The sequence below is a fragment of the Ranitomeya imitator genome, chromosome 8 (assembly GCF_032444005.1).
Source record: "Ranitomeya imitator isolate aRanImi1 chromosome 8, aRanImi1.pri, whole genome shotgun sequence".
Taxonomy (NCBI): domain Eukaryota; kingdom Metazoa; phylum Chordata; class Amphibia; order Anura; family Dendrobatidae; genus Ranitomeya; species Ranitomeya imitator.
Window position 1 is genome coordinate 194443464 of NC_091289.1, and position 21750 is coordinate 194465213.

A 21750-nucleotide genomic window follows, 5' to 3' on the forward strand; every position below is an offset into this window, starting at 1 on the left:
GTTTTGTTCTTCTTCTGTGCAAAATGATCAATGTCAGAATGGGTTCTAGGGTCAAAATTCACAGGACTGGTTTTATTCTAGTATACAAAAAAATAATGGACGGCTTATTATAGGTGTATTGGATCTGGGTTTCTTCTATGTGTTTTTGGTTCTTTGTTGTGTATCTATCTGTTTTTCTCGCTTGAAAAAAAAACTGTTTAAGGTTTCCAAAGATTAAGTGTGATATCTACATGAATCAAAACTGGACTTGTGTCCATTGATCCGGGAAAGACCTAGGCGTGCGAAAAAGCCCATGGACTATAATGGGTTTATGTTATATCTATGCGTGCAAAAAAAGAGAACAACACGTGACAATCAGAAGTCCATGGAGCCAAACACAAGCTGAAAATCATTAACAAAAGGTTAAACAAATATCATTCGCGCCCGTGGTCTGGACGCTCCTCTATGCAGTGGTTTTCCTTGTTTTTATTGGGATGTGCACATTGTGGATTCATAATGAAGGCGGCAAAACCACGAAGGAAGGAAGGAAAACCCATGGAATAAAGAACCACGTGTGCAACAAAACATAATGGCCCCAATTCATCATTGCTGTTACGCCAGTTTTCTGGTTTGCTCCTTTTTAGTGGCTTTAGTACTTGCCCCCATATTCTCTATACGTTTTTCACCGCATTTTAAATTCTTTTCTTCCCCAGATGTTTTGGACAGATTCCTGAAATGCAATTTTTACCAAATGTCGCATATTTTATGCATCTCACTGCAGCCCACCTGCCCCACCGTGGAGTTCAGCTCATGGGGGAGTTTTCAATTTAGAGCGTTTTTGTAATTTGTTAGAGGATTTGCAACTTTTGATGCAGAAAAAATAAAAAAAAGGAAAGAGAGGGAACCGGTTGTGTGACCCTGGCCTCTATCAGGAAAATAGGGTCGATTGTGCTAATTGCGTTTTGCTCACAGTTTGATGACCGTGAGATACGATTTTCTCGGATGTGGAGAATAAAAAATGATTCTCCATCTCCTCCATTCTGTTGGATGTCGTCTGAGTGTGGTCTGATTATTTCCATGAACCTTACAGACAGGAATGAGTGCGATCCGACGATCAGATACAACCTGTGAATGCTGCAATAATTTCCACGGACCGACCTGCGCGGAGGAAATGATCGGACATGTGCACGACCCCATAGAATAACATGGGGATCAATGCGATCTGTCAAAACGATGGGTGGCACGCGTCTGATTATTACGGTCGTTTGCACCAGCCTTATAGACAAAAGTAAATAGCATTCTTAATTTTGGGCCATTTCATGAACCACGTGCGCCATTTTTAATAATCTAACAGCAGTCAATATCACAGGACAAAAAAGACACGTGACGTCAATAAATTGCAAACAACAAATCGGGGTCATCATGATTTACACCTCAGATCCCTCACCATACCGTACCCTCTTATTACACCCGTCATTCTCTCGGGTCGCCCCCAGTTTTGGCTTACAGTCATCTCACCATTAGGTCATTTGTGGAATCGCCAACATTCAGAAAGTGTCTGCGCCCCTCAGTGCCATACGGCGTCCATGTAAGCTAATGTGTGTGTGGAAATGTAGACAGAAAGCAGAGATACAGGGGGTACAGAAAGTATTCAGACCCCTTCAAATTTTTCACTCTGTTTCATTGCAGCCAATTGGTAAATTCTAAAAAAAAATTTCTCATTAATGTTCACTCTGCACCCCATCTTGACTGAAAACAAACCAAATAAAGACATTTTTGCAACTTTATTAAAAATGCAAAACTGAAATCTCCCATGGTCATAAGTCTTCAGCCCTTTGCTCAGTATTGAGTAGAAGCCCCTTTTGAGCTCGTACAGCCATGAGTCTTCTTAGGAATGATGCAACAAGTGTTTCACCCCTGGATTTGGGGATCCTCAGCCATTCTTCCTTGCAGATCCTCTCCAGTTCCGTCAGGTTGGATGGTGAACGTTGGTGGACGCCATTTTCAGGTCTCTCCAGAGATGCTCCATTGGGTTTAGGTCAGGGCTCTGGCTGGGTCGGTCAGGAATGGTCACAGAGTTGTTCTGAAGCCGCTCCTTTGTTATTTTAGCTTTGTGCTTAGGGTCATTGTCTTGTTGGAAGGTGAACCTTCGACCAAGTCTGAGGTCCAGAAAACTCTGGAAGACGTTTTCATCCAGGATATCTCTGTACTTGGCCTCATTCATATTTCCTTCAATGACAACCAGTCGTTCTGTCCCTGCAGCTGAAGAACACCCCCATAGCATGATGCTGCCTCCACCATGTTTCACTGTTGGGATGGTATTGGGCAGGTGATGAGCAGTGCCTGGTTTTCTCCAAACATACCGCTTAGAATTATCACCATAAAGGTCTATCTTCATCTTATCAGCTAGAGAATCTTATTTCTGATAGTCTGGGAGTCCTTCATGTGGTTTTTAGCAAACTATGCGGGCTTTCATATGTCTTGCACTGATCAGAGGCTTCCGTCGGGCCACTCTGCCATAAAGGCTCCCCCGGAAGAAGGCACCACAGAGGTCCAGGTATTCTCCAGGTAATTATTACTATTTTGCTGCTACTTTTTCTTTTGCTCTGCACTTTCTCTCCTTGATGTGGTATACAGCCCTCTTGGACACTTGTTATACTTTTTTGATCTGGTTATTTTCCAGGTTACATTAACAGATCTGTTATATTGCACTTGTGCATTTGCACTTTTCTGAGCTAAATTGTTAATTTGTTATATACCTGTCGGCTACCTGACTCTGACTGTGGTCCCACCCTTTTTGGCTTACCTCTGTTTTATCCCTATTTATTGTTAGCTTAAGGCCAGTTTCACACGTCCATGTCTCCGGTACGTGAGGTGACAGTTTCCTCACGTACCGGAGCCACTGACAACGTAGACACATAAAAATCACTGCATCTGTTCAGATGTCAGTGATTTTTTGCGGACCGTGTCTCCGTGTGCCAAACACGGAGACATGTCAGTGTTCATGGGACCGCACGTATTACACGGACCCATTAAAATCAATGGGTCCGTGTAAAACACGTACCGCACACGGACGTTGTCCGTGTGCAGTCCGTGTGCCGTGCAGGGGACAGCGCTACATTAAGCGCTGTCCCCCCCACTGGTGCTGCGATTCATATCTTCCCTGCAGCAGCGTTTGCTGCAGAGAAAATGTGAATAATAGTGTTTAAAATAAAGATCTATGTGTCCCCATAGGGGTGGAGCCGCATATTCATTACTGTAATTGGCGGCCCCACGTGACCGCATACAGGAGAAGATGCGGCCAGTCCAGGAAGCAGCGACAGCCAACGAGGGAGGCGGGTGAGTATTTTCAGAACAGCGGGGGGCGCACAGAAGGTGGGAGGGCGGGGGACACATAGATCTTTATTTTAAACACTATTATTCACATTTTCTCTGCAGCAAACGCTGCTGCAGGGAAGATATGAATCGCGGATTCAGCACGATGCAGGGGACAGCGCTAAACTTTAGCGCTGTCTCCTGCACGGTGCGTGTGGTACCCAGTGGGCACACGGGCGCTGCACGTGTGCCACACTGATGTGCCACGTGAGCACACGGACACGGATAACTCCAGTACCGATTTTATACGGTACTGGAATTATCTGGACATGTGAAACTGGCCTTAGGCTGTGTGCACACGTTGCTGTATTTTCGCGTTTTTTCCCGATAAAAATGCTATAAAACCGCAAAAAAAGCATATAATAAGCATCCCATCATTTAGAATGAATTCCGCATGTTTTGTGCACATGATGCGTTTTTTTCCGCGAAAAAAACACATCGCGGTAAAAAACGCAGCATGTTCATTAATTTTGTGTTTTTTTTTTTGCGGATTTCCCACTACAAAATGCATTGGGAAATGTCTGGGGAAAAAAAAACGCATCAAAAACGCATGCAGATTTCTTGCAGAAAATTTCAGGTTATTCTCAGGAATTTTCTGCGAGAAATCCTGAAGGTGTGCACATAGCCTTATGGTTTTATATATTTTGGTTTCAATAAAGTTCTATATTTTATTATTACTTGGTTCTTCCTTGGTGCTTCTTCTTGTATGATTTTCATTAATTTTGGCACTGAACCTACTTTACCTATCCTTGCACTTACACATTGAGTTGTGGCCTTTATATAGGCTTTGCTCTCTGCCATAAAGGCCTGACTGGTGGAGGCTGCGGTGATAGGTGACTTTGTGGAGCTTTCTCCCATCTCCCTACTGCATCTCTGGAGCTCAGCCGCAGTGATCTTGGGGATCTTCTTCACCTCTCACCAAGGCTCTTCTCCCACGATTGCTCAGTTTGGCTGGACGGCCGGGTCTAGGAAGACTTCTGGAGGTCCCAAACTTCTTCCATTTAAGGATTATGGAGGCCACTGTGCTCTTAGGATAAGTTCACACAGGACTTTTTTGCTGTGTATTTTTGCTGCGTTTTTTATGCTAAATTAGGTGCGTATTTGGTGCGTTTTTTGGGTAAGTTCACACAGGACTTTTTTGCTTCATATTTTTGCTGCTTTTTTATGCTAATTTTCAGCTGCTTTTTACAGTACCAGCAAAGCCTATGAGCTTTAGGAACCTTTAGTGCTGTAGAAATCCTGTTGTAACCTTGGCCAGATCTGTGCCTTGCCACAATTCTGTCTCTGAGCTCCTTGGCCGGTTCCTTTGACCTCATGATTCTCCTTTGGTCTGACATGCACTATGAGCTGTGAGGTTTTATATAGACAGGCGTGCGCCGCTCCAAATCAAGTCCTATCAGTTTAATTACACACAGCTGGACTCCAATGAAGGAGCAGAACCATCTCAAGGAGGATCACAAGGAAATGGACAGAAAGTGACTTACATATTATTGTCTGAGCAAAGGGTCTGAATACTTATGACCATGTGATATTTCAGTTTTCCTTTTTTAATAAATTTGCAAAAATTTCTACAGTTCTGTTTTTTTTCAGTCAAGATGGGGTGCAGAGTGTACATTAAGGCTATGTGCACACGTTGCGGATTGGGGTGCAGAAATTTCTGCACAAAATCCACATCTCCTGGCAGAAAACGCAGGTGCGGATTTTGTGCGGATTTGATGCGGATTTTGTGCAGATTTTCTGTATTTTAACCCCTGCAGATTTCTATAATGGAAGGGGTCAAAAACGCTGCAGTTCCGCACAAAAGAAGTGACATGCTTCTTCTTTTGATCCGCAGCGGTTTTCATATGAATTTTTCCGCACCATTAGCACAGCATTTTTTTTTCTATTGATTTACATTGTACTGTAAATCACTTTGCGGATCTGCAGCGTTTCTGCGGGAAAAAACCGCTGCTGATCCGCAGTAAATCCGCATCGTGTGCACACAGCCTAATGAGAAAAAAATGAACTGTTTTGAATTTACCAAATGGCTGCAATGAAACAGAGTGAAAAATTTAAAGGGGTCTGAATACTGTCCGTACCCGCTGTATATATAACAAACACAGAAATAAATCATACTGATACAAAGGAAATAAACCAATGTACATGTAAAGGCGACACAAGAAAGAATAGACTAATATTGATGTTTAGAAATTCAGACATAGTAACTAATCTATTCACATTTACATGCAAATATCTCTTCTTCTTGGTGTAGAGGTGATCAGTCCATGTTGACACAGCAGCCCTGGTACTACAACTCTCAGCAGCCTCTCCTGTATGGCCGGCACTAGGACCCCGCGGGCGCCGGCTGGCAGCAGCGCTGGGATCAGACAGCACAGGGTCCAGTTTGAATGTGTCTGTGATCAGAGCAGCAGCAGCAGCTCGGGCTGAGGGCTGCTGTGCCCACTGTGCCCCCTGCTCTGCCTGTGCCCCCTGCCCACTGTGCCCCCTCCCCAGCTGCCGCCTGCAGGAGATGTCACAGCATCTGCACAATGGCAGCAGACAGGACCACGGAGCCGGCTGGATGCCTCCAGTAGCTGAGGACGCCTGATCTGCTGGTACAAGGCACACGATGAAGACTCTGCTGGTAAGTCACTACTGCACTCAATCCTCTGCTGCCCGGAGGGTGCTGCTCTGTGGGTGCTGGGTGCTACCCTATGGTTGCAGGTGCTGCCTTATGGGTGAAGGTAGCTACCCTGTGGATGCTGTCCAGAGGGTGCTACCCTGAGGGTGCTGCCTGGAGGGTGCCGGGTGCTACCCTGAGGGTGCTGCTCTGTGGGTGCTGCCTGGAGGGTGCTGCTATCTGGGTGCTAGGTGCTGCCTGGAGGGTGCCGGATGCTACCCTGTGGGCTCTAGGTGCTGCCCTGAGGGGACTGCTCTGTGGGTGCTGCTCTGTGGGTGCTGTGTGCTGCTCTGTGGGTGCAGGGTGCTGCCCTATGGGTGCAGGGTGCTGCCTTATGGGTACAGGTAGCTACCCTGAGGGTGCTACATTGTGGGTGCAGGGTGCTGCCCTGTAGGTGTTGGGTGCTGCCTGGCAGGAGCATTGGCCACAGCTGTTTCATGGCCAAACCTTTCCAGGACCCCTTGTGAGTGCAGACAGTGGGGGGCCGTGTACTGTCTGAGGGGGGATATATAGAATAGTAGCCTCTATGCTGCATCCACTTACAAGATCTCCCAGGTAAAGCCCTGAAAGATTTGCTGATACTTGTAGTTCCACCTCAGCTCCAGACATGTTTGCCTCTTGGTGTCCAGATGTATATAAAACTTGTGTGACTACTATGGTGCAAATTACCCCCGGGCTGTCGGCGACCAAAGTGCAGTCACTTTCCGTGGGAAGTTCACCTGGGAGTTGTAGTACCATGCACCTAAAATGTTGGATAACTTTTCAGTGGATTTACGATGCTTATAGATGGGGGTCACTCTTACTGGGGTCTAATCCTCATAAAGGGGGTACACAGAAGAGATACAAAGTTTTCAAATCTTCACTTTTTTTTTCTTAATACTGGACACTGTTGTCTTATATGAAGCCATAATTGTGGATTTAATATTGGGGTCCCCGACTGCAGATCACTTTCTATTGTAGGGTATTGGGGGGTTTAGAGTTTGACTTCGTAAAGGGGCAGATTTCTGGCTCCCGGCGTTGATGGGCAACAGGAATTAGGAAAGACATTAGAGATAGCCATAGTTGTGGTGGTCCTCCATGAGAACATGTTGCAATAATTCTTTCTGGCCCCCAGATTAGGTGGCCGCCCCCAGTAGGGGGTTTAATAGCATGGTGTGTATCGGAGCCATGTGCCCGTGTGTACAGCTGCCCTGTAGGTGCCCGGTGTTACGCCCGTAGCATCAGTCTGTACATAATAGCAGCTAACAGTGCTTCTTCTGTTGCAGCGCCATGGGCTGGCAGTATTGCTAGCGCTCAGCACCATGTGTACCAGTCTGGTGATCATGTACAGCAGTATGGGCAGCGTGAAAGAACAGAACCCTCCACAGTCATCAGCAGCCACGGGGAAAGAGGGCAGGATGAGCAGCAAGGAGGGCACCCCGAGCCCTGTGCTGGAGGGGTACATCAGCGTCTCAGACCACAAGGTAAGGAGGAGATACACTTATCCCAGGCTGGCAGTCTGCCAGGCGGCATCTTTATGTGCTGCTCGCATAGTGATTAATGACCCTCGCTGGCACTCTCCAGCTGGGGGGGGGCACTGCCGCCTCGATAGGCGCTGTATAACAATATTGATTAGAGATCTGACACGCAGAGAAACTTGTATATTGGCAGCACCAGTCACGGGTGCCACGTTAGGATCTCGCATTTATCGGAGCCACTGGCCTTTATCTGGGAGGCAAATGCTGCATTAAATCTCAGCATTACTGAAGCCGCTTAATCTCCCAGACAGAGAGCGGTGCAAAAAAAAAGCAACAGGGATCTTCTCTGCGATATAATTCTGTCGCTCACCATTATTTGATTTTCCCCACCTCCCTCTGCTCCGTGACCCCAGGGACCACCCACACTTCTTATTCACTATGACAGCCTTCTGTTCAGACGAAAAGGGGACATTCTTGGTGTGAGCGCAAATCTCCACTTTTTTTTGATACTTTGTTTTTGGAGCAATAAATGTAGCATTTGATGATTGCTTGGAAGCGGGGATTGTGTGCGGCCGTCATCTATCGCAAGGCGCCGAGCACTAATGTATGGAGTCAGTGTCGGACTGGAGCACCTTGGGCCCACCAGAGAAGATCATTCCCACACTATGTAGCTACATAGAAATAAATACAAGACCACCAATTGTGAGGTAAAACACGCTAATATCAAGGTATAATATAAGGTAGTATACGTCTTAATTATGTACCATGGGTTGGAGTAGCCAACTCATAGAATATAAAGTAGGCCCCCATAGGGTACAATGCATCCCCCTCATAGTATATAAAGTAGCCCCCTCATAGAATATAATGCAGCCCCCATAGAATATAATGTACCCCCCATAGAATATAATGCAACCCCCTCATAAGGTATAATACAGCCCCCCAGAATGTAATGTAGCCCCCTCAGAGTGTAATGCAGCCCCTCCATAGAATTTAATGTAGCCCCACTCATATAGTATAATGCAGCCCCCCACAGAATATAATGTATCCCCCTCAGAGTATCATGCTGCACCCCTCATAAGGTATAATGCAGCTCCCCCCATAGGATATAATGCAGCCCTCCCTCATAGGGTATAATGCAGCCCCCTCATAGGGTATAATGCAGCTCCCCCCAAGGGAATAGTGCAGCTCCCCAATAGGGAATAAGGCTTCCCCCATCATAGGGTACAATGCATTTCCCCCCATAGGGTATAATGCTGCCCCCCATAGAGTATAATGTATCTCCCCCATAGGGAATAATGCTGCCCCCCTCATAGGGTATAATGTAGATCCCCCCCAGGGAATACTGCTGCCTCCATGGGGTATAATGTAGCTCCCCCATAGTGAATAATGCTGCCCCCCTTATAGGGTACAATGAAGGTACCCCCATAGTGAATAATCCTGCCCCCCTCATAAGGTACAATGCAGCTCCCCCCATAGGGTATAATGTATCTCCCCCATAGGTAATAATGCTGCCCCCTCATAGGGAATAATGCTGCCCCCCTCATAGGGTATAATGTAGATCCCCCATAGGGAATACTGCTGCCCCCCATGGGGTGTAATGTAGCTCCCCCCATAGTGAATAATGCTGCCCCCCATGGGGTATAATGTAGCTCCCCCTTAGGGAAAAATGATGCTGCCCTTATAGGGTACAATGCAGCTACTCCCATAGGGAATAATGTTGCCCCCTCATAAGGTACAATGTAGCTCCCCCCATAGGGTATAATGTATCTCCCCCATAGGGAATACTGCTGACCCCCATGGGGTATAATGTAGCTCCCCCCATAGTGAATAATGCTGCCCCCCTTATAGGGTACAATGAAGGTACCCCCATAGGGAATAATGCTGCCCCCCTCATAAGGTACAATGCAGCTCCCCCCATAGGGTATAATGTATCTCCCCCATAAGGAATAATGCTGCCCCCGTCATAGGCTATAATGTTGCCCCCTCATAGGGAATACTGCTGCCCCCCATGAAGTATAATGTAGCTCCCCCATAGTGAATAATGCTGCCCCCCATGGGGTATAATGTAGATCCCCCCCCCAGGGAAAAATGATGCTGCCCTTATAGGGTACAATGCAGCTACCCCCATAGGGAATAATGTTGCCCCCTCATAAGGTACAATGTAGCTCCCCCCATAGAGTATAATGCATCTCTCCCCATAGGGAATAATGCTGCCCCCCTCATAGGCTATAATGCTGCCCCCTCATAGGGAATAATTCTGACCCCATAGAGAATAGCACTGCCCCCCTCATAGGGTATAATGCTGCCCCCCTCATTCCGGCGGCAGCTCTGCTCCGATGTCAGGAGCTGTGCTGCAGTCGGCCTCGCACACAGCAGGTATGTGATGAAGTGACGTCATCTCCCACCCACATTGTGTCAGAGGCGAGGGTAATGATGGGAGAGGGAGTGTCATCTGACGCTCTCTCATCCATTAATGCGTGCTGGGGGCCGGCACTGGCGACGGGTCCCCCTGCCTTACGGCCACGTGGGCTGGCGGCCATTGAGGGGGCGGGCCCTGGTCTGCGGAGCCTGATAGTGGGCAGTGTTAGCTGCAGCATGCGGCAAACGCTGCCCGCTATTATAGTTAAATGAAGTCACTCCTCTCCACGCCCATGGTTGTGTGGGGAAGCGTGAATATTCATTTCACTTTAGCAGCAGGAACAAGCTTAGGCTTCCTGTCACCCGCTGCTGCTCCGCTGGCATCGGGGGCCCTATAGCAGACACCCCACTCTGGGGCCCCTGGAGCAGCGGGGGCCCTAGGCAGCTGCTGGCCCTGTATGCCAGCAGGTGTCGGCCTGGGCCCACCGGGGAATCTTCCGGTTCTCCGGTGGCCCAGTCCGACCCTATGTGGAGTATTCTGAGTCATGGCGAACCTTCTCCTTTCGGAGTGGGATGTGATAGACCACATCTGTGTGCACTGATGTTATGTGGCACTGTTCACATTTTTCAGAGCACTTGGGTAAAGAGACCACGATCTCGGGCTTTCAATCAACAATTCCAGGTCATTGTGGAGTATAAAACACAGGTGTAAACGTATTAACAAGAACGAACAATAGTTTGTAGGTTGATACATTTGTTGCAATATCTCCTAAGCCACGCCCTTTTTACAGAAGAATCTTCAATATGGCGGAAGCCGACAGCTTGGAGAAACTTCTGCTTTATGGTTTCATATGACATCGTGTTCTAAATTGTTATTGGCTGAATTCATTATATTTACAGATTTTTGTTTACTTAAAGATTAAGACAGAAATGTAATACGTTTAAAGGTGTGATTTCATAAAGAGACCTTATAGTGAGTTTCTACTGAGAATCCAATGATTGCTATACGTTCATCAGAAGAAATGTTTAGCGATCAGCCAAATCGCTGGAGGAAGCTACAATCAGCTATTTAATTCTCTTACAGCGACCAGTACAGGTGGAAGGTGGTATTACATGTGTCCCTTTTACATAGATGGTCTTGGAGAGACTTTTCCTGGTGTCTGCCCATTCTGGCTCCTAGAAGGGTCTCCAATCAGCTACAGGGCATGCAACTGGGTTTTTGTAATGAGACCGCTCGTTATAAATGAGCGTCCTCGTCATAGATGATTTCAGTTGATGAAAATGGCTGATTCCACATAAACAAATGTTCATTGTCCGTGTAATTTTTTGGGGATAATCAGCCACATTTACCGTACTTTGATTTTTTTTTTTCTGCATTGGGTGTCAAACGGCCAATTCTGAAGTTTTACTTTTACTAGCAGCTTATGGGAAATTCCACTTAAATGTTAAGTCATAGACCTGTCAGAAGATATTTTTGTATTGGGTCCATTAGCGGGGGCCAAAGTGCTCACAAGCCTTCTGATTATTTTCTTTCTAAATTCGCTATACGGTTCCAGAGATATCGGCCTTTTTACTGCTAATAATTTTGGTCTTTACTAATAGGGCAGTGCTCACAGGATCCTCGGGGGCTGTCTTCAGGCTGCTCTGCTTTATTACCCTGGCATGCCCCTTCTAAAGACCATACAAATGACACCAGCATATATAAAGGCCCATATCTCAGGAATTGTATGACGGATTTAAAAAAAAAAGCAAGGAAAACCCAATGCCCGGAAAAGTCAGGGGAACAGCAGGAATAGAATAAGATCATAAACTGGACCCTTCTGACATGATGACAAATCCCCTTTGTAAAGAGACAAATGGGTGAGAAAGAGATTGAGATAGTCAACAGTCCTAGAGAAAGACTTGGAGGTCCAGACTATATTGTGACTTGTCTATATGATGTCAGTTATCAGAGCAGTGGAGATCCATACTGAGTAAACACATGTTTGTTCCTCCTGTCCGCCCCTCGCTTCCTTTCTTTGTTGCCTTAATTTCCTTGCTTCCACAACATCCTTTTTCACCATCTTCCCTGCTTTACTTATTTGGGTCCTTCCTTCCTTATAAATTTTTCATTGTAAAATTTTAAAAAAGAAACATGTAACAAAATTAAAAACAGCATATCCCACAGCCACCCCCATTTCCGTAGATGACCATATCTGGTTGCTGACCCTTCACATAAAATGTGACATATATTAGTAACGATATACAGAAAAGTCACATTATACAGCAGTAATTGACTAACTATAGAATATATGAAATATAAGATATTCATGTATCTGAATATATATGAGGCAAAGATAAGAGAACTCCTCTGAAACCCTGCAATGTCTTTTATGAACTAAATCCTAGTTAGCGAGAAGGAGACTTATTGACATACAGTAACACACTCTCCAAACTCGCCATCTTTTGACCAAGCACTTCTCTTCTTATATACTCCAAGCTCTGATTTCACTCTATTAATTCATGCCCAACCATTTTTTCACCAACTTTCGTACTTTACTTATTTTACTCCTTCCATCCAACTGTGCATCCCTTCCTTCCTTCCTTCCTTCCTTCTTTCATTCCTTCCTATTTTCCTCTAGTAACTCACTTCCCTTTCCTTCATTACTTCCTCCAGTTCCTCACTTCCCTTTTCTTCATTCCTTCCTTTTTCCTTCATTCCTTCCTTTTTCCTTCCTTCCTCTAGTACCTCACTTCCCTTTCCTTCCTGCCTTCTTTTTCCCTTTCCTTCCTTCCATCCTTCCTATTTATAGTCCTTCACTTCCCTTCTGATTTCTTTTCACTTCTCTCCCTTCACCCTCCCTTCTTTTACTTCAAACTTCTATCTCTCACTTACTTTCCTCCCGTCCCTCACTTCTCGTTCCTTTATTACTTCCTCCAGTTCCTCACTTCCCTTTCTTTCATAACTTCCTCCAGTTCCTCACTTCCCTTTTCTTCATTCCTTCCTTTTTCCTTCCTTCCTCAAGTACCTCACTTCCCTTTCCTTCCTGCCTCCTTTTTTTCCCTTTCCTTCCTTCCATCCTTCCTTTTTATAGCCATTCACTTCCCTTCTTATTTCTTTTCACTTCTCTCCCTTCACCCTCCCTTCTTTTATTTCAAACTTCTATCTCTCACTTACTTTCCTCCCGTCCCTCACTTCTCGTTCCTTTATTACTTCCTCCAGTTCCTCACTTCCCTTTCCTTCAGATCTTCCTTCTTTCTTTCCTTCAATCACTCACTTCCCTTTCTTTCATAACTTCCTCTAGTTCCTCACTTCCCTTTTCTTCATGCCTTCCTTCTTTCTTTCCTTCCTCCAGTGCCTCTCATCCCTTTCTTTCCTGCCTTATTTTTTCCATTTTCCCGCCTTCCATCCTTCCTTCCTACAGTCCTTCACTTCCCTTTTCTTCTTTCTTTTCACTTCTCTCCTTTCACCCTTTCCTTCTTTTTTCAAGCTTCTATCTCTCACTTACCTTCCTTCTGTTCCTCAATTCCCTTTCCTTCCTCCCTTCTTTTTTCCTCCAGTCGTTCACTTGCTTTTCCCTCCTGCCATTCTTCTTTCCTCCAGTCCTTCACTTATTTCCTTCCTTTCTCTTCTTTCTGTTCCCCCTCCCTTTCTTTATTCCGAACTTCTATCTCTCAGGGTATGTTTCCACGACATACTCCTTGAGTTTTTGCTGCGGATCGGACGCTGCGTACAGCCGCAGCATCCGATCCGCAGCGTCCAGATGCTACAGCATAGTGGAGGGGACTTTATGAAATCCCATCTTCACTATGCGTACAAACACGCAGGTGTTAGACCTGCGTAACCGGACATGTGGCGCGTCTTTATAGACTGCAGCATGTCTATTTATCTTGCGGAGACACTCAGTCTCTGCAAGATAAATAACACAGTCTATGTATAGGATGCGGTGATTCCGCATGTGTTCAATGAACACATGCGGAATCACTGCGCCTACAAAAGGGGGCTGGGCTTTGGGTGGAGAGGGGTATCTGCTGCGTCCAAAGCGCTGCCAATACGCCCCGTGGACACATAGCCTCACTTCCCTCCTTTCCGTCCTTCCTTCCATCCCTAACTTACCGTTACTTCTTTTTCATTTCCCTCCTCTCCCCTCCGCACTCTGTGTTTTTCAGAGTTTCCTTTGTTCTTTGCTTTTTCTCTTCTTTCTTCTCCATCTTTTTCTCCCTCCATCCTTCCTTCTCTCTGAGGTGTAGGAGCTTTGCTTGTAGCCCATTACCGGCTGTTGCTTCTGTTCTGTTAGCAGCTTCCTCTCCGATCGGGTTCGTGTTTCCTTTATACACTTTGTTTGGAAGTTACATTGTAGCTACTTATGAGTAAATAGATCATATTCTGTAACATTCGCCAGCACTTTTGACAATTCACATCCATTAATCCTGAAAGCAGAAAAGTGCTGTAACCTGCTGAGACCTGAGGCTGAGCCCGAGCTGAATGCAGGAAACAGACAAGGGGGAAGTATGGCTTAGAAAAAATGTAAAAAAAAGAGATAAAAAGAAATATAAAAATGTGGTTGAATCCAGCAAACACACAATGGAGCAGCAATGTCCTTGTACTATAAAGCAAAGACTCAGCGCTCTGTAATTTAGGACCCATCTTCAATAGCCTATAGCAGGGTCGGGGTCGGGACCCCTGCGGTGAATGGGTGGGGTTCAGCTGCTGCCGCCCCCTGGTACAATACTCAATGGCATGGTTGTCCCATGGATAAATGGACACATTATTATGCTAATTCTATTTTTGAAGGTTGCTGTTTGTAGCTTATGGGGCATTTTTCCATATCTTTTAATTACTGTAAGAAAAACTTCCCAAAATACAAACTTTTCTGCAACAAGAATTACTCTTTGGTGTGAAGCCTCTTTGGAGCAGCGCAGGGATCAATACAGAATCTATTACCTACCCAAGGGAATACCTATAGACTCCATAGTGAAAAGCCACTCTCAGGTTGATTAAAGCCTTAATACTCTATTACGGCGATTCCCATCAGTTGGTGCGGGATTGTGGCTGTGAATCACTGCGCTGCCCCCGTGGTTGATGGCGCGGGCTCGGCTGCTGGACACGTGTTTTACAGTGACCGGTCAATGTGAAGGTGAATATTTACAATAAGACGCTTCCCAGTTTGTACAGTGAGATCTATCATTTTGGGGATTGTCGGGGCGCAGGTCGGGAGTCTGGCCGTGTTACACGTGACCCGTGCAGTCAGGTTCTTCCTACGTTCACTCCACTTTTATAATTTAGAGAATTGCATAAAGGGCAGTGACCTTCACTGAAAATTGGATGCGAGTGCAGCAGGCGTTTGGCGTCCAGGCCCCTGTTGCTGACGAATCCACTTTCCAACAATCTGATTCTCTTTTAGTTGAAATGAAACAATAGATAAAGACGAAATTGCTAAATACAGAGAAGAAGCTTCTAGAATTATCTGATAAAGACAAGTGTGACATTCAGGAGTGAGTAAAGGAGAAGAACCAGATGGCTTCCAATACAGTATAGTCTTAATTTTCCATCATACGCTTTTTTCTCCTCCTATTTAATGTATTTTAAAGCAGATCTGTTTCTACCTTCCACAACACAAACTGAGCACATTAGATAAATGGCTATATTAGACCTGGTGAGGCTGGAGTACTTACTACGAATGTTTGTGTCAGGATGGCTGTATTATCCTTATGTTAACATGAGTATTGTGTGTCCAGTTACATCTCATTTTAGTACCAGTCATGAAACATTTAAAAAAAAAAGGATTGTAAAGCCATTCTGACCTAGATTGTTTCAAGGTAGGTATTTTTTTTTATTATTATTTTTAACCCATTCTGAGCATTTTCAGTCTTTTTTTTACTTTGAAATTGTAGGATTTTAGGGGAATAGAAAAACTCCATATCCCCCACTTGTCTCCATACCGCCATAGACCAATCATTAAAATTCTGGCTATTTGTAGCCACCACTAGAGGGAGCCCCAACTAAAGTCAACAATCTGTATGCATTAAACTCCAATGCTCCCTCTAGTGGTGGCTGCAGGAATCGAAAATGTTATTAGAGAGAATTTAGAGTTCGGTAACAATAAAGCAGAACTCCAGCTTCTCATCATATATAATGGAATTAATCCGGACAGAATTTTAGACCTAAAAATGACAGCGCTCACGTGGATATGAATTTAAAGGGATCCTATATACTAGAGGAATATGGAGGGAGGGGGTTGTTTTTGCTCACTTTGATTTGTAGTTGAGGAGCCCGGTAAGTGATTTTGCATTTTGATTAGGAAATAGCTCTCTCTGATGATCAGGTCCTCAGGATTCATGTGTAATTATAATAGTATTTGTTCCGTCCACTTATCCCCGATTTGTAGCTTTATCGTTCTCCACTTGCAGCAGTGTCCAGATCACGTACTGTTACTTTACATTTATGTGATTGTTTGTATCTGCGGAATGTATCAGGTTATGGTTGGGATATTTCATTATTACGAGCTCCGGTCAGAATGACGATGATTTACACAAGAGCAGAAGGAACAAAACAAAGACGTTGGTTCAGGTTTATCGGTCAGCGACTAATGGATGGCGGTACGTGACGTTGTAACGTGATGATTTTCGGCATTGTTTCTCAGGATTGTTATTTAGTTCATCACTGGACGGATTCCCGTAGTCGTAAAATGATGTGATGTGGAACATTAGGCCGATGTGAGATGAAGACGCTTCTGGCAGCAGTTTTCTGATTATAGCGGAAGAGTCTGCGGATTGTGACACCGGAGCCGGCGCCCGCAGAGATCGAGCTTACAAACATAGTGATCAAGGACGGAAACGCATCAGCCGCTCCCGGCGAGCGCGCGCTTTACTCTACCGCTCGAGACAGTTCTGCAGAGTTTATTGTGAAGGAAAAACTCCAGATGTAGCAGTGCTGATTGTGTTCTTGGGTGCTGTTATTCTAACTACAAAAAAGTGATGGATTATTCAAACTTTAGGACATAGTCACTTCCAGGACTCTTATTTCATTCCTGCTTCTCTAACGTATTCCTTTTTGTTTTTGTTTTTTTAAGCCACCATATTTTTCCAGACATAAGTGACTTTTTATCTCCGGCTAGTTTTTATGGTCTTTACAAAGGAGGTTTTTACCCTAGGCATTACACACTTGTGTTGCAGGTGGTTGGACAGAGGGTTGTGGACCCCCAAACTGTTTTGTTGCTACTTTCGCACCCATGTAGATGCTGCTGCAATTGGCATCTAAATGGTTAAATGGCAGCTCTTCGAATTCGCTCCCAACTTGTGACATACATATACAGTGCCTACAAGTAGTATTCAACCCCCTGCAGATTTAGCAGGTTTACACATTTGGAATTAACTTGGCATTGTGACATTTGGACTGTAGATCAGCCTGGAAGTGTGAAATGCACTGCAGCAAAAAAGAATGTTATTTCTTTGTTTATTTTTTTAAAAAATTGTGAAAAGTCTTTTCAGAGGGTCATTTATTATTCAACCCCTCAACCCACCAGAATTCTGTTTGGTTCCCCTAAAGTATTAAGAAGTAGTTCAGGCACAAAGAACAATGAGCTTCACATGTTTGGATTAATTATCTCTTTTTCCAGCCTTTTCTGACTATTTAAGACCCTCCCCAAACTTGTGAACAGCACTCATACATGGTCAACATGGGAAAGACAAATGAGCATTCCAAGGCCATCAGAGACAAGATCGTGGAGGGTCACAAGGCTGGCAAGGGGTACAAAACCCTTTCCACGGAGTTGGGCCTACCTGTCTCCACTGTTGGGAGCATCATCCGGAAGTGGAAGGCTTATGGAACTACTGTTAGCCTTCAACGGCCTGGACAGCCTTTGAAAGTTTCCTCCCGTGCCGAGGCCAAGCTTGTCCGAAGAGTCAAGGCTAACCCAAGGACAAGAAGGAAGGAGCTCCGGGAAGATCTCATGGCAGTGGGGACATTGGTTTCAGTCAATACCATAAGTAACGTACTCCACCGCAATGGTCTCTGTTCCAGACGAACCCGTAAGGTACCTTTACTTTCAAAGCGTCATGCAAGGCTCGTCTAAAGTTTGCTCATGATCACTTGGAGGACTCTGAGACTGACTGGTTCAAGGTTCTCTGGTCTGATGAGACCAAGATCGAGATCTTTGGTGCCAACCACACACGTGACGTTTGGAGACTGGATGGCACTGCATACGACCCCAAGAATACCATCCCTACAGTCAAGCATGGTGGTGGCAGCATCATGCTGTGGGGCTGTTTCTCAGCCAAGGTGCCTGGCCATCTGGTCCGCATCCATGAGAAGATGGATAGCACGGCCTACCTGGAGATTTTGGCCAAGAACCTCCGCTCCTCCATCAAGGATCTTAAGGTGGGTCGTCATTTCCTCTTCCAACAAGACAACGACCCAAAGCACACAGTCAAGAAAACCAAGGCCTGGTTCAAGAGGCAAAAAATCAAGGTGTTGCAGTGGCCTAGTCAGTCTCCTGACCTTAACCCAATTGAAAACTTGTGGAAGGAGCTCAAGATTAAAGTCCACATGAGACACCCAAAGAACCTAGATAACTTGGAGAAGATCTGCATGGAGGAGTGGGCCAAGATAACTCCAGAGACCTGTGCCGGCCTGATCAGGTCTTATAAAAGACCATTATTAGCTGTAATTGCAAACAAAGGTTATTCCACAAAATATTAAAACCTAGGGGTTGAATAATAATTGACCCACACTTTTATGTTTAAAATTTATAAAAATTTAACTGAGCCACAAAACTTTTTGGTTTGTAAGATTTATGCATCTGTTAATAAATCCTGCTCTTGTTTGAAGTTTGAAGGCTCTAACTTATTTGCATCTTATTAAACCTGCTAAATCTGCAGGGGGTTGAATACTACTTGTAGGCACTGTACATCTTGGTGCAGGTGGGTGTTAAAGGAGTTCTCCGGCCAAGAAAAATCTTGAAAAATCAGTTGGTTAAAGAAAGAATACTTCTCACCTTTTTACCGATCCCTTGTTGCCCCTGATCTGATGGTTCTCAGATACACATACAGATGTGTCCAGCCTTTTACGTGTTGTACATTATCACAACGTGCTATCAAAACCCCTTAACATCACAACCACTGGGCGGCCACATACAGGCACATATAGCATAAACCTGTCCCAACAGAATTAGAATGGGTGTCGTAGAGCTAAATGAAAATCCATACAGACCTCTCCAGGGAGGGGACATGTCCCCCTCATATTGAACATGTGGGAAGAGAGAAAGAACTTACACTTCAACCTCCATGGAAGTATAACTCCACATTGAACATTTGGGATTAATTATAGCTGGGGAGAGAAAAACTAATTATAATTAGAGAAGAGAAAGAGAGCTGATACTTCAATTTCCATCTAAGTGGGAGCCTCCTGCAGTGACCAGGTAATTGCAGCAGGGAGATGTGTTAAGGAAAAAACATCAAGTCTGAGATTTCTTAATGCAGTGGCAGGGAAGTACGTACACTTCCAAACCAAAGAGCTTCCTCCGATCAAAGCCCTGATGAAAGACTCTTCTTAGATTTTTTAGAGCCAGCGGTCAGTGATGAATATTGGGGTTTGCATCGATCCGGTATTTAGAGGAAATATATTTTCAGCATTATAGTAAAGGGGCGAACATAGCCCATTCACTCACATCACCATAAGGCCATTCTAACCCCCTCCAACTTAATATCTACCGATAGTGCTATCCAGGCCATGTTTCATCTCTATAGACAGATAAAATCGCGATAGGAAACGCAACGACCATATCTTCTGCCTGGGACCTACAGGGACGAAGCTATCCTGTAAGTTGGGGATGTCATGGAATTCTCAAGGCCGAGTACATCCCACAACCAGCCCCATGAGAGCTCTGCAATGGGAGGTATGTGCGCATAACCTTGAGCTAATAAAAATGAGTTTGGGTGTTTCTCAGTCGGAGTGGTTCCCTCCATAAACATGCGAACCATTCCTGCAACATCCAGTTTAGTACTTCTCTTCATTATACCTTTTTATTCTATGTGATTGTATATATCATATTGTTTTGTTCTCATTTTGTATCATCTTGTATATTTTTATAAATGCTGTCTATCTTTTTGGGTTAAATATATAAAATGTAATAGCTTCATTCCTCTTGTTCTGTAAACCACACCCCTGAAGCCATACCCTACCTGTAATGGGTGTCCAATCAGCTAATAGTTATTTTGTTATTGTGTAGTTGGCAGTGACCGTACTGGGGGTATATAAATATACTTCATGCTTTAGAATCGGAGGTGTACAGTATATACAATATGCTTACTGTTAGTTCCCCAATATCCAACCTAGCAGTGGAAGCAGCCACGGCCTCGTCGATCACTCATCATTCAGTTGTGTACACATAGGGGCAGTATTATAGTAGTTATATTATTGTACATAGGGGGCAGTATTATAGTAATTATATTCTTGTACATAGGAGCAGTATTATAGTAGTTACATTCTTGTACATAGGAGCAGTATTATAGTAGTTATATTCTTGTATATAGGAGCAGTATTATAGTAGTTATATTCTTGTACATAGGAGCAGTATTATAGTAGTTATATTCTTGTACATAGGGGCAGTATTACAGTAGTTATATTCTTGTACATAGGGGCAGTATTATAGTAGTTATATTCTTGTACATAGGGGCAGTATTACAGTAGTTATATTCTTGTACATAGGAGCAGTATTATAGTAGTTACAATGCTTTACGTTGGGGATAGGATTACATTTTGTTAATTAGTGTGCCGACTTCTTATAAAAATGACAGCAGATCAGGGTTGTCACTTTTCTTCCTTCATTTCTTGCATAAAGTACCATGCTCAGCAGTGAGCAAAAATAAGCCTAGAAGAAAAGGTCTAGATCAGATGATTATAACTCAAAAATATTTCACGGATCCGCACATTCCTAAACCAAGAATCCGCAAAGACCCTAGTCCATGCCCTCATCATCTCCCGTCTTGACTACTGTAACCTCCTGCTCTGTGGCCTCCCCTCTAACACTCTCGCACCCCTCCAATCTATTCTAAACTCTACTGCCCGACTAATCCACCTGTGCCCCCGCTATTCCCCGGCCTCTCCCCTCTGTCAATCCCTGCACTGGCTCCCCATCACCCAGAGACTCCAGTACAAAAGCCTAACCATGACATACAAAGCCATCCACAACCTGTCTCCTCCATACATCTGTGACCTCGTCTCCCGGTACTCTCCTGCACGCAACCTCTGATCCTCACAAGATCTCCTTCTCTACTCCCCTCTTATCTCCTCTTCCCACAATCGCATACAAGATTTCTCTCGCATATCACCCCTACTCTGGAATTCTCTACCACAACATATCAGACTCTCGCCTACCATCGAAACCTTCAAAAAGAACCTGAAGACCCACCTCTCTCTCTCGCGGGCAGGGTCCTCTCTCCTCCTGTACCAGTTGTGACTTGTATTGTTCAAGATTATTGTACTTGTTTGTTATGTATACCCCTCCTCACATGTAAAGCGCCATGGAATAAATGGCGCTATAATAATAAATAATAATAATAATAATAATTATAAAGGTTGAGAAAGAAAAAGCAAAAATGGAGATGCCCTTGGCAAAAAAATTGTGATTTTGTAAAACTTTGACAGTTATTTTGGCCGTAAGTAGATGGTGGGCAGCTTACTCGCACTCGCGCCTTGGTTAGCGTCGCCATCAGTACTGATGAAGAAAGAAAAGAAGCGATTCGGGAAGGTTACGCTCTTCTTGTGAAATTCACTTATGTGATAAATGAAGAAAACCACTCGCCTCTTTACAGCACATGGCGGGTCACTGCCTCATGCGTATACTGTACGACAATGTATCAAATCTATAAATCTATATATATTTGCATATAGATGAAAGACAAACTTGGGTTCATGTGGGGCGTTACTGGTGCAGCAGGAAC

At 44.6% G+C, this 21750-nt stretch overlaps 1 protein-coding gene across 1 annotated transcript in view; it reads left to right on the plus strand.

The window, feature by feature from the left end:
- The first annotated feature begins 5734 nt into the window (after positions 1–5734).
- The window catches only part of ST6GALNAC5 (ST6 N-acetylgalactosaminide alpha-2,6-sialyltransferase 5), a 124824-nt gene continuing 108808 nt past the window's right edge, over positions 5735–21750 (plus strand). Inside the window, exons 1-2 of the mRNA XM_069738307.1 lie at positions 5735–5977; positions 7279–7476. Coding sequence (XP_069594408.1) covers positions 5963–5977; positions 7279–7476 — 213 coding nt within the window. The 5' untranslated portion in view covers positions 5735–5962. The remainder of the gene's footprint in view (positions 5978–7278; positions 7477–21750) is intronic.